At 45.9% G+C, this 12,220-nt stretch overlaps 1 protein-coding gene across 8 annotated transcripts in view; it reads right to left on the bottom strand.

Moving 5' to 3' along the window:
• Positions 1-12,220, bottom strand: part of TNIP1 (TNFAIP3 interacting protein 1) — a 51,549-nt gene that overhangs the window by 1,905 nt on the left and 37,424 nt on the right. For 6 of the 8 annotated variants that reach the window (XM_081286595.1, XM_081286596.1, XM_081286599.1 and 3 more), the window contains 8 exons: positions 11,059-11,124; positions 10,701-10,832; positions 6,267-6,395; positions 3,797-3,928; positions 2,602-2,727; positions 1,893-1,958; positions 1,180-1,371; positions 268-352 (listed from right to left, as the gene is read on the bottom strand). In XM_081286595.1, coding sequence (XP_081142721.1) covers positions 268-352; positions 1,180-1,371; positions 1,893-1,958; positions 2,602-2,727; positions 3,797-3,928; positions 6,267-6,395; positions 10,701-10,832; positions 11,059-11,124 — 928 coding nt within the window. Of the gene's footprint in view, positions 1-267; positions 364-1,179; positions 1,372-1,892; positions 1,959-2,601; positions 2,728-3,796; positions 3,929-6,266; positions 6,396-10,700; positions 10,833-11,058; positions 11,125-12,220 lie in introns of all 8 variants that reach the window. The other 2 variants (XM_081286597.1, XM_081286598.1) reach the window with 2 other exon arrangements.

Here is a 12,220-nt window from a genome sequence, read left to right as displayed (position 1 = left end):
TGGAGCATCTAGGAGGTGGGGCCTAGTGGGAGGAAGTCAGGTTGCTGAGGCGCTCGGCATGTGACAACAAACTAGAATGAACGAATGCATGATTTCAGTTCCCTCACTCTGGAGCCAACATCAATTCTCTTCCAACAGTACTTAAGAGAGCTAGGCCTCTCAAATCAAACTGGATCAAACCCCCCCAGATCAAACTGGAGCAATACTGGTAGATAAGTTACCTTCTCCAGGGGGCGACAAGCTCCTGTACTAGGGGATCACACTCACCGGGGTCGGCAGGCCTGGTGGAAGGTGGGTCTGTCACTTGGGCGCTCTGATTCCGCATTGTGGGTGGACGCCAGGTATATTCTGGCTGCAACGAAACTGGTGCTTAATAATCAATAACACACTCAGAAATTACAACAGCAGATATAATGCCAAATCATAATAAACAAACATCAACTAACCAAGTATAATTTAATCCTTACAACCATCCTGGTTATCATTCTTAGGTGAGGAAACTGAGGCTCAGAGGGTTAAGAAACATTATCTAGCTAGGAAAGTAGCCAAGCTTGGTTTTGAATCCAGGTCTCTACAGCTATAGAATCAAACTCTTTAGCACATGCTACTCCAGTGCTAAAATAAGACATGTATAGAGGATGCTCACACCAGGGAAAGCCAGAGAGGGCTGGATGGTAGGCTGCTGTAATTGTCCAGGGGAAGCTGGGGTGTCTGTGCGGTAGAGGGACTGCTGAAGATGGGGCAGGGGACAGCAGCTCTTTGGAAAAATAATAAGAGGAAAGCAAAAAAAGAAAAATGTGATAAGAGAAAAGGAAGAGGAGGGGGAAAAGGGAGAGAAACATAGTGACGCTCTGGAATCCGGCACATGTGGAGATGATAAAGAGTCAAGCCCAAATGGACCTCCCTGGCCTGGGCCTGGAGGGCGCCCTCCTTCCTGTCCTGAGCTGTTACTCAGTCTTCTCCTTTCTATACCAGTAACCCTGAACAGCTGTGGGCTGCAGAATTCTGACTCCTAGGAGAGCAGGCCAGACCTAGGCCCTGGACACCTGCCTGCCACCATGGTGCTGCTCATGAATTGCTGAGGCTGCAGTGTCTGACACCTTCACTTGACCTTCCTCTCTGGAAAAGGCCTGGAATAGCCCCTGTGTGTGTTCTTGAGGGAAGGAGGGGCAGACTCACCAGATGGAAGAGGCGCGAGTTGGGGAGTGGGGGTGGATGCTCCATGGCCATGGGTGGTGGAGGGTAGCGGATCTGGGACCAATCCTCAAAGCCATGGTGTGGCACCATGGCTGGTGTGGGTGGGTAGGCATAGAGGTAGGGCCCACAGAGGTGTTCCGGAAGGGGGTCTACATGGTATCGTTCTTCTGAGGCCTGTAAGAAAGGTTCACATCTGACCCTGGCTGCAACAGGCTACACAAGCCATCCTAGTGGCACCTATCTCACTTCCGTAGAATCTTAGCTTTCTAAAGGTACTAAAGGCTGAGACATGGACATGGGAGGTGGGACTTGCCGGCTGGTACATGGCACGGAAGGCGAGTACGGGCATATGCAAAGATGGTACATGAACTTGGAAGGGTGGCACCTGGCATAAACAACTGGCACATGAACTCAAAAAGCAGGTACACACATACGAAAGACTAGTACATGCCATAAAACCTGGTACATGAGAATGGAAGGGTGGTACCTGGGCACTGAAGGTTGGGTACAGGGCCACAGGTATCCATGATGACAGTCACTGTGTCCTAAGCACTTACTCTGAGCCAATGACTGCTCTGTGCCTGTTTCACCACATTGGTTGACAGAGAGTGTCAGCACACAGCCCCTCCCATCAGACTGCACCCCTGGAGAAGGTAAGATGTGATGAGTGCTGCCTCCTCCCTTAAGATGCTCACCTTTGCTTTCCTCTTCTGCTGTTTGAGGGTTTCTTTTGCCTTCTCAAATTCTTTGAATGATTTTATCTGGAGAAGGGAGGAAGAGAAGCCTGTTGGCACAGGTAGTTCCTAGCCAGGTCTAGGCCCAGTGCCTAATTAGACCAGAAAGTGGACTGGCTGAGGGCCTAAGTACCTCTCTGGGTCATTGTGCCTAGGCTAGTCCCAGAAAAGGCCCCTGGGGCCCCACACAACATAGGCTACTAGCTGTGGGGTGAGCCTCTCACCATGGGTGGTCTGAACACAGTCAGCAGGTTTGTGTGAGCCTCACTGCTTCCGTATTAATATTTTTCAGTTCCACTGTGAGTGGGTGGGTGAATAAGGGCCAATTCCTAAATTTGTTCCTGTAGGCATCAAAACTGATTGTGGAAAGTAAGAGCTAGAGATGCCTTAGAGTTAGTACTCAGACCTAGAGGGAATCTGAGGTCTCTGAGAAAAGCTTCAGTCTCTTGGACAACTGCCCTGCCCTGAGATTGTCTGGCTTCTGTTGAATTCTTCCACGTCAACATTTTATATCGGGTCAGAGGGCAAGGGATTTGCCAAGGTCATAGAGAAGTTTGGTAGCAGAGCTGGAAAGGAACCAGAGAGTGTCCTGACAAAGAAAGGCCCTCTAATTCTTACTCCTCCCAATAAGGACAGTCTAATGCCCCTTCCTTAGTCCATTTGTTCCCACCTGGGCATTGGACAAGGTGACCTGGGCCTGCAGTTTCTCCACCTGCTTCTTCAGTTCCTCCTTCTCCTCATTCATTCTCTCCCGGTCACTGCGCTCCCTCTGGAAGTCCTCTTCAAAGATCTTCACCTGGAGGGCACGGTGGGGTAGGTGGGGGAGTGGGCATCTTAGCAGAAACTCCAACTGCTCAGGCCCATACCCCATGCCTCCTGCTGGAGGCAACTGATATCAGGGCTGGTTTTGCCCTGTCTCAGGGTCACCACAGGGAATGGGATGGGTGCATCTAGAGCCCCCGCCCACAACTTCAAACAGAGTAGTTCTGTGTCCTTCTAATATTCTGGGCTTCAAGGCAGGACTTTATTTGAATGAAAGATTCATGTTAAAAAAATAAAAATAAAAGGCTGAAAGCCATCAACCAGTCCAATCCTTTCATCTGCCAAGGCCCACAAAGAGGCGGAGGCCACATAGGCCACAGAACCAGTGCATGGCGGCAGACTGGAGTTTGGGTCTGCTGACTCTCAGAGAAAAGGACTCATCGCTCTCCCAGGATTTTGGGTGTCCGGGCAAAGGACAGGTTAGGCAGGGCCCTTGCTCCAAGCCTACAGCTTCACACCTCACAGCAGATCACTGAGATGCTGCCTGGGGCCAAGAAAATTTAGGGGATGAAAAGAGTTGTATAAGCAGCACAGAGACACAGGGGACAGCCATCACCTTTCAACGGCCTGCCAGTCTCCCATATCCCAAAGAGAAAGACTGTTTCACGCTAGTAAGTCTGTGCTATCTTTCCAGTGCTTGCCAATCTCTGAGAAAGAGGGCTCAAGTTCACAGTATTCACCAGGCAAGAGTATCCGGTTATAGTTCAATAACACCGTTTTGCTTTTATTGTATTTATTGCTCATAGTTACTTTCTATTTGTGGCAAATAAATAGGTTTTTCCATGTATAGTAGTGATAGAAAGTTCCCTTTAAAATAGACTTAAACTTAATTTTTTACACATAAGTAAGAACCAAGTAGGGCACAGAGATGGCTAAGTCATAAAGGTGGCAGAAGAGTGGACTTAAGCCAGAGACACGCTGCTGGAAACAATAAACCTACACCCGGGCAGGGGTCCTGCCAATGGCCAGGGAATGGACTCCTATTTACATGACCCCACGCCCATGCTGACTCTCAGGAATGCCCAACTCCCCTGCAGTCTCACCTGCTGTTTTAGTAACTCGTTTTGTGTCACCAGTTCCTGTTTCCTTAGGAGGCCAGCAGCTCCTTCTGGGCTCCCAAAAGCTGTTGGTGGAGATGATGGGGAGGCCTGGATGCTCAGTGCTTCCTCTAGAGCCTGGGATCAGATAGAGAAGGGAGAGAATCACAGGGAACCCCTGGAATTCAGGCCCCTTTGGAGCTCATTCCCAGGGATCCTCTTCATGATAGTAATAATCACCACCACCAGTACAGCTTAATAAATGCTGCCCTATTTATTAACATTTTGTACACATCCCCTCATTTGAGCCTCTCCACAGTTCTATGAAAAAAAGACTCTGATCATCACCCCTATTTTACAAATGTGAAAACCGTGGCTCAGAGACCCAAAGTGACTTGTCCAAGGTCACACAGCCAGTGCATGGCAATGTAGGAATTCAAACCCAGCATATGCTCTTAACCAGCAGGCTAAACTGTAGAAGGGGAAATCTCCTCTTAACAGATGCAGCTCAATTCTTAGTATTGAGACCTAGAAAGAATCTGAGGTCCCTGAGAGATGCTTCAGTTCCTTGGATAACTACCTTACCCTGAGATTCTTCAGCATCTGTTAGATTTTTCAACATAGCAATCCGTTCCCATTCAAGCCAGCCCTTCCACTTTAACTCTTGTAGTTACATTATGCTGGGTTTTAATTTCTTCTTATGCAAGATTTTATCTAACACTGATGATAAACTGAAACATCAACAAATAACATTTTGAAATAAAAACAGGAAAGCACCCTTGATCTACCATGTTCACCAAATAATGTTTTTTATGTAAAACACTATGCTCACATCTTTTAAAAGGCTTCTATTAACTACTTTTCTCCTTTAACCCTATTAACTGTTAACTTTAGAGCTCTGGAACATCTCTCAAGGCTGGTCACCCTTCATCACCACCTGGACTTCAGCCCCTGACCAGCAGGGACTCTGCATGCCAGGCCTCAGCATTGCTGACAGTGTCTCCTACAATGTTTCTGTCTCTGAGGGGAAACAGAGGGCCTTCCCAGCTGGGACTTGGGCCCCTATTCAGGCCCCAGCTCCCTAGATACGAGGAAAGTGCTGAACCAGTAGCCAATTCAGGATGCTCTGAAGGGAAGTGATGGCTTCACTTTTTTCTTCTATTCCACTCCATTTTTTAGATGAGAAAACTGAGGTCCAGGCACAGGGAGAGGACTGCCTGAGGCTACCTGCCTTGCATGACTCATTCACACAGATGTCTCTATTCCCAGCTCTTCCATTAAAGCCAACTCTGCCACTGGGAAGTACCTGCCTGGATTCAGACCTCCAATCTCCCCAGCTCAGGGCAGATCATTTTTCTTCTGGGGAATAGGTCCCAAGGCCCCTGACTCAGCATAATCAATGACTATAAAATATCAAAACCAAATAGAGGGGGTGGGGTGTAGCTTAGTGGTACAGTACTTGCTAATATGGTGAAGGCCCTGGGTTCGATCCCTAGCACCGCGACAAACAAAAAATAAATAGAAAGAGATGCCCCAGCAGGGCTTCGACCCAGGGAAAAACAAACTCATGCTAGAGTCCACTGTGAACAGAGTCAGGAGACAGAGGGAAAGGAAAAACAATTAGCATGGAGGGAAAAGCTGAGCCACAAACTGAACAGCTCCTTCTGGCTTGCCAAGGGCTTCCTTTCAAAGCCCCCTCCTGTCAGCTTCTCCCTTAAACACCTTGGCTGGAGGTAAAGCGGGGCTAGAATGCTTCCCACCAAGATTCAGATGGCAAAAAAGAGGCTAGAGTGGCTAAGCTGGGACCAGAACCAGGCCTCAACCAGGCCTGTCCCATTGCAACTTACCCTGGTACAGACAAGAGAGTTTCTAGTTCACCCAGCCTCCACCCTGGGTACCTGTCCCCCCAGATCCCACTTCACAAGGGTGAGACCCCTGGGCCCGTGCTCATCCATTCTCTTCACTGGTGTTTCCTGAAAACATGCTTGGTGCCAGCACTGGGCAATGCCCTGGGTAAATGCCCTGGTGAGGATTTGTGCCTCATTGCTAGATGGAAAGACAGTAGAGGAAGGAACTACCAGGGAATGAGAAAGGCTGTGAAAAGAGCTGCTGAATTTTAGGAGTTTAAAACAGGGTGATCTAAAAGATACCCAGGGAAGGCTTTGTTGAGTTAGTGATGCTAAAGCTCACCCTGAACAATCAGTAGGGCTGGTATCAGGGTGAAGGGCAGCATGTAGAGCATCAGAGTAAAGGCTGGCACTGCTGGAAGAGGTAGCAGGTGCAAAGGTCTAGAGGAGAGCGAGCCCAGGCTCCAGCAAGGGCTAGATCACTCAGGGCATGGGGAGGCAACAGTAAAGCGGGCAGGGACTGTGACGTCAGCTCACTGACCAACAAGTCGCCTCTCCTAGGTTGAGGGTACCAGCAATGGGGTGGGTCTTTCCCTCCCCATCCAGGGGACAAGAGCCAAGATGCCTACCTTGTTGAGCCGCTGGATCTCCTTTTCCTGGTACTCTCGCTGCCGCGTGAGCGGGCTCAGCTGATCCTGCAGGTACTTGACCTTCTGACGCAGCTCCTTGGCCTCTGCTGTCAGCTGCTCCTTGTTGTTCTGTAGGGAGCACGGGGTTGGTAAGCAGGGAGCCTCTCCAGGAGGTCTTTGTTAATCTTGACACTCGGGCCCTGCATACTTAACAGACTAGTACAGTTCATGAAAGAAAGGCTTTCTATAATTCAAACTATGGTCCTCACTCAACAATATCATCTACACCAACAGCAGACAGGGTCACCCACAAACTTAGTCCAAGAATCTGAACAGGCAGAACAATGGATGTAAGATTATATCCATGAAACAGAAAAAGGGGGGAATGAAAGACCCCAGCCCCATAACCTAAGGCCGGATTATGAAAAGTAGAAAGTATGTAGTAAACAGGTGAGCTCACCACATGACCTGTTAGAAAGGGCACCCTGACCACATCACAGGACATGCTTGAACAAACTGGGATCATAAGCGGGAACAGGGAGGAAACACAATGTAAACCTGTGAGATTAATGAGTTTTTCGGGAAACTATAGTGAAAAATAAGTTTATCATAGTGAAAAACAAGTTTATCATAGTGAAAAACAAGTTTACCCTTTAAGTGACGTGTATGCTGGATTCAAAAATACCTGTTATTGTGCTAGGTGGAAAACAACTCCTTTTTTCCTATAAAAGATCTGTACCCCAAAGCCCGGTGTGCCAGTTCACCAAAGCTTCGGCTGAGGTTTTGCTGTGCACCCGCAGGCGCCTGTGTATTAATAAACTTGCCTCTTGCTTTTGCAGCCAGTGTGACGCTAGTTCTCTTTTGGATGGGGGATTTGAGGGTCTGGGGGACCCCCTGTTCTGCCTGCCCCAGCCCTCCCTCATCAACACCTCCTTCTCTCTCTCAGCCACCTTCTCACAATGCTCCTGAGTAAGGCACTTGATAAAAATATGGTGATGCCCACACAATCTTGCCCTCAAGGAAGGGATGCCTGGAGGAGTGAAAGACCCTAAGTTCTGACACCAGCAACTCCATCAACCAGCAGAGATCCTGGACCCCATCCTAGCCCTTTTGTTTGAGCTTACTTAAATGCCAAGGGTAACAGGGTTCTTAACATGAGTCACAGAGGGACCTTGGGAGAGCTGTGCCTGAAACTGAGCATATAACTGTCTGTGTCTACCAGATTCGCACGGGGGTCTTCTGTGATCCATGGGGAGTGAGGAACTATTGACAAATTCTAAAGAAGCTTTCAGCTTGTAGTCTCTTAGTTTAGAGGATAGATGATACTCAAGGACATAAATGTAGCTCCCAGGTGTTCCTCTAGAAAGAAACACACAGGTAGTGTGGAGTTATAAGAAAGATCATCGCATCTGAGAAGAAATCAGGGAAGATGTCAAGGTGAGCACATCTGTCATGATACTAGGAAACCAGGATTTCTGCATCACAGATAGCCCCAGCAAGTATGGCCACTACAGATAGCATAAAGACACAGGTCCCGTAATCAATGGAAAATGGGGGAGGTGACTTACTTAAGGCCATAGCACTCTGGGCTAGAATCCAGGTGTCCATTACTCTTTCTCCTTCTGGTCAAAGGAAGTGTTCACTACAGTGGGCAGACCAGGCACACCCCAAATAAACTGAATTTCTATGTGTCCAAATGTGAAAAACGGTCTGGAAATAGATGTACCAAAATGGTGTACAGGGGTTACCACTAGGGAAGGCCCAGAATTGGGGTAGTAAGCATTCCAGGAAAACTTTCACTTTATTTGGTAGTGTGTCAACATTCTACAATGGTGCATTCACAGCATGAGGATCAGGAGAGAGACCACAGGGTCAGCATTCACCCAGCCCTGTGTGACCTTACTCGTTATTCCACAAACTGGTAGGTGAGCTGCTTCCAGCCAGAGATGGCTCAGAATACATGGCAGCTGCCCTGCTTAAGAGGCTCTAGAATGAAGCATGGCCTCGAGTGCCAAGTGCTTATCTATAGGGCCACACTCTGGAAACATTCCACTGTCAGATTCCAGGGATTTGTCTCACATACTAAAGTGAGTGAGGGGACCGTGAGCTAGGATATCTGGCTGCGAGTCATAGAACATAACTATGCACTCATGAGAAAACCCAGATGGTGTCCTCCCAACTAAATCTTCAAGGTAAGGTAGGGGGTGGTCACAGATGCAGGCTGGCTGCCCAGATAAGCCTCCTGGGTGCCACATGCTCATGGAAGAAACTCTGAAATGCAATTCATGTTTAAAATGTCCTTTAAAAAATCTAGGCAAGGGGCTGGGGCTATGGCTCAGCGATAGAGCACTCGCCTAGCATGTGCAAGGCTCTGTGTTCAATCCTAAGAACCACATAAAATAAATTTAAAAAAAAAGGTATTGTGCCAACTACAACTGAAAAAATATTTGAAAAAAAATCTAGGCAAAGTTGGGTGTGGTGGTGAATGCCTATAATCCTCAGTGACTTGGTATGCTGAGGCAGGAAAATGGCAAATTCAAGGTCAGCCTCAGCACCTCAGTGAGGCCCTAAGCAACTTAGATTGTGTCTCAAAATAAAAAAAATAAAAAGGGTTGGGGATGTATCTCAGTGGTAAAATCCCCTGGGTTTGATCCTTCTGCGCATGTGTGTGTGTGCGTGTGTGTGTGCATGCGCGCGCTCACACACACACACACACACACACACAAAGTCTAGGTAAAAGAAGCCAGTGTCCAGTTCCACCAAGGGATGACACGGTGACATGAGTAAAACTCCGAAGGTCTGGGAGTCATGTGGCTTTTCCTCTTTAAGCTACTCCAGGATCCTGAAGGGCTATGGATGGCATTAGTCACACATGCTTTGGCAGATGCCATTTCTTCAAGGACCTGCTGGTCCTCTAGGATGAATCTGGTCCCCATTCCCCATTCTGTCCACTCTCTGATTCCTATAACTTCTTTGTAATACTTAATATATTTTCACTTCAATTAGTTGTTTAGCATCTCTTCCCCAGTCAGGGCAGGGTTGGATAGTTCACATTGAATCTCTATGTCCAGCTCAGTGCCTCAGGCATGCTCTGGTGAAAATTGACTAGACAAACGAATAAATAAAACTTTGCCTGTTAGCACCTCCCCTCAAAATCCTATCACTATGCTAAAGAGTTGGTAGAATGGTCCCTCCAGACTGCTTCTATCATATATATATATATATATATATATATATATATATATATATATATATATATATATTTTTTTTTTTTTTTGGCTTTACTGGGGATTAAACCCAGGGGTGCTCTACCACTGAGCTACACCCCTAACCCTTTTTATTTTTTTAAGACATTAATACAAGGTCTCCCTAAGTTGCCCCAGATGGCCTTGAATTTGCAGGAGGAAGATGCCACATAATTGGGATTACAGGAATGTGCCACAGGGCCCAGACTGGATCACTTTCATATCATGTGCTTCCTGTATCATTTCTATTTCTTACAGAAATCTTTCTATAAGATTTTTTGATAAGTTTTGAGAAAATACAAAATAATTTTAAAAAGAACTACAGAGCAAATCATTTTTTCATATGTTACTCTCTAAATGGTTTTACCATTTAGAAATAAAATAAATAAAAGATAGGTCACCCTTTGCCTTTCTCCTTTCTTCAAGACCCCTGTCCATATATTCACACACATATATGCACTACACACGTGCATACACAGGCATGCTTAGTCATAAGGTCACTCTTTATGAATTTAGGATTTAATCTTCTTTCTTTTCACAACAGTTTTTCTATACATGTTTATACATCTAGATCAAGTTCATTTAAGAGAGCTTGAAATGCGAGGAGAATCTGCAATAACTAATCACAGTTTCTAAATTTTTAACTACTTGTGATACCTCATGGGAATTTTTTCTCTTTACACATTTTTTATTGGCACATTATAGTTGTAGATAATGATGAGATTTGTGGTTACATATTGTACATGCACAAAATATAACAATATAATTTGGCCAATATCATTCCCCAGTACATCCCTCCTCCCTTTGGGCTTCCCACCCCTTGGTCCCCTTTCTTTACTGATCTCCCTTTGATTTTTGTGAGGCTCCCTCCCGCCATCTTTATTTTCCATTTTCCTCTCTAGCTTCCACACATGAGAGAAAACACTATCAGTTTCTAAGACTGTAACTGAACAAACCTCACTGAAAACAAGAAAATTTGAAAAGCAACAGCTAATCTAATCGTTTTTATTTTCAGAAGGAAAACTGAGGCAAAGGGAAGGAAAATGCCTCTGCCCTTGGCCACACAGCTCTTGAGCACTTGAGCTAGAACCTGGGCCTCCTGACTCTACCCTTGGCTCACTGACTCCATGGACTGGTGGCTAAAAGGGAGGGGAGTGCTGAAATCACAAGGCACAGGGGTCACACTTGCCTCCTCCATTTCAATCTTGGACTTGGCCAGCAGGAGCTTGCGGTCAAAGTCTCGCTGCTTCTGCTCCCGCTCAGCTTCTAGGTCAGTCACCTGCTTCTGCAGGTCTGCTAGCTTCTGGCGCAGCTCAGTGATCTGGGTTCAGAGGCAGAGAAAGGGACTGCATGAGGGCCGGGGTAGGGGATGTGCCTGGGACGTGGGCAGGGCTTGGCTTCTATGGGGCCTCTGACACTGCCACGGAGCTTCTCATATGGACCATCCTGGGGCTCAGCGTGGCCTCCCCACAAGGCTCAAAACTGTTGAGAAGGAAGCAGCAAGACTAAGTATGCCCTAAGAGCCTAGCCAAGAACCCCCACCTTACCTTCTGCTCATATTGCTGCTTCATGGACCGGAAATGCTGGTCCCACTGCTTATTCACTTCTAGCAGCTGTGGGGAAAGATGAGGGTTAGAAGCAGAGAAGGAACATGGAGCACCAACACTCCATGACTTAGTCAACACTAAGACAGGAAAACAGTAATCATTTTGGTGTAGGATCATGGAGCATGCACCTTTTCAGAGGGCAATTGGATTATGTACTAAAATTTCATGTTTTTATTATCTTGAACCTAATACTTCCACTATGAAAAATTTAACCAACAGAAACACTTACACAAGGTGCAAATATATATAGACTGATCATCTTAGCCATGTTTATATTACCAAAAAAAAAAAAAAATCCAGAGGCCAACATTTGTGTAGAAGATAGGTTAAGTATACTATAATGTAAAAAGATACTGCAGATATTCAGAAAATAAGGCATCTACTACATTTTCTTAGTTCAAAGATAATACTAATTATAGGCCCCCTCTTGATGTAATAATTCCTCAACTCTACATCATTAAATACATAAAACAATGGAAAAGGGTATCCCAATTTCAGAAACATTATATGTGAAAAATATTTAGAACTGAAGGAATATGGCATATATAGATAGAAACAGGTACCCTCAAAGACAGCTGATTTTAAAAGAAAAAAGACTAATTTATAAAGTAGTTTGTATCATTTTATTTTTATGCATTAAAAAACTGAGAAATATGGAATAAACTGGTATTAGTTGCTGTTATCTTTAAGAAATGATATTCTCAATTTTTTAAAATAATGAGCACTGCATTACTTTTTTTAATAATTTTTTTTAAGAGAGAGAGAGAGAAAGAGAATTTTTTAATATTTATTTTTTAGTTCTCGGCGGACACAACATCTTTGTTGGTATGTGGTGCTGAGGATCGAACCCGGGCCGCACGCATGCCAGGCGAGCGCGCTACCGCTTGAGCCACATCCCCAGCCCCGAGCACTGCATGCATTATTTCTGAAATCTAAAAAGAAACCTTTCTAACAATCACCTAAAATTAATATGCACGTAACCAACTTTCATATGTGAAGAAGGACAGAGGGGCAGAGGCTCAGGGTCTGGGAAAGGAGCAGTGAGGAGAAAAGGAGCCTAGGGAGGAAGGATAGTACCAAGGCCTCTAGAAAGAAATTGGGC

This window comes from Spermophilus citellus (genome assembly GCF_964194105.1).
Source record: "Spermophilus citellus genome assembly, chromosome: 1".
In the NCBI taxonomy this organism is placed as follows: domain Eukaryota; kingdom Metazoa; phylum Chordata; class Mammalia; order Rodentia; family Sciuridae; genus Spermophilus; species Spermophilus citellus.
The sequence above is the reverse complement of the archived record's forward strand: the minus strand, read 5'-3'. Positions and strand labels throughout refer to the sequence as shown.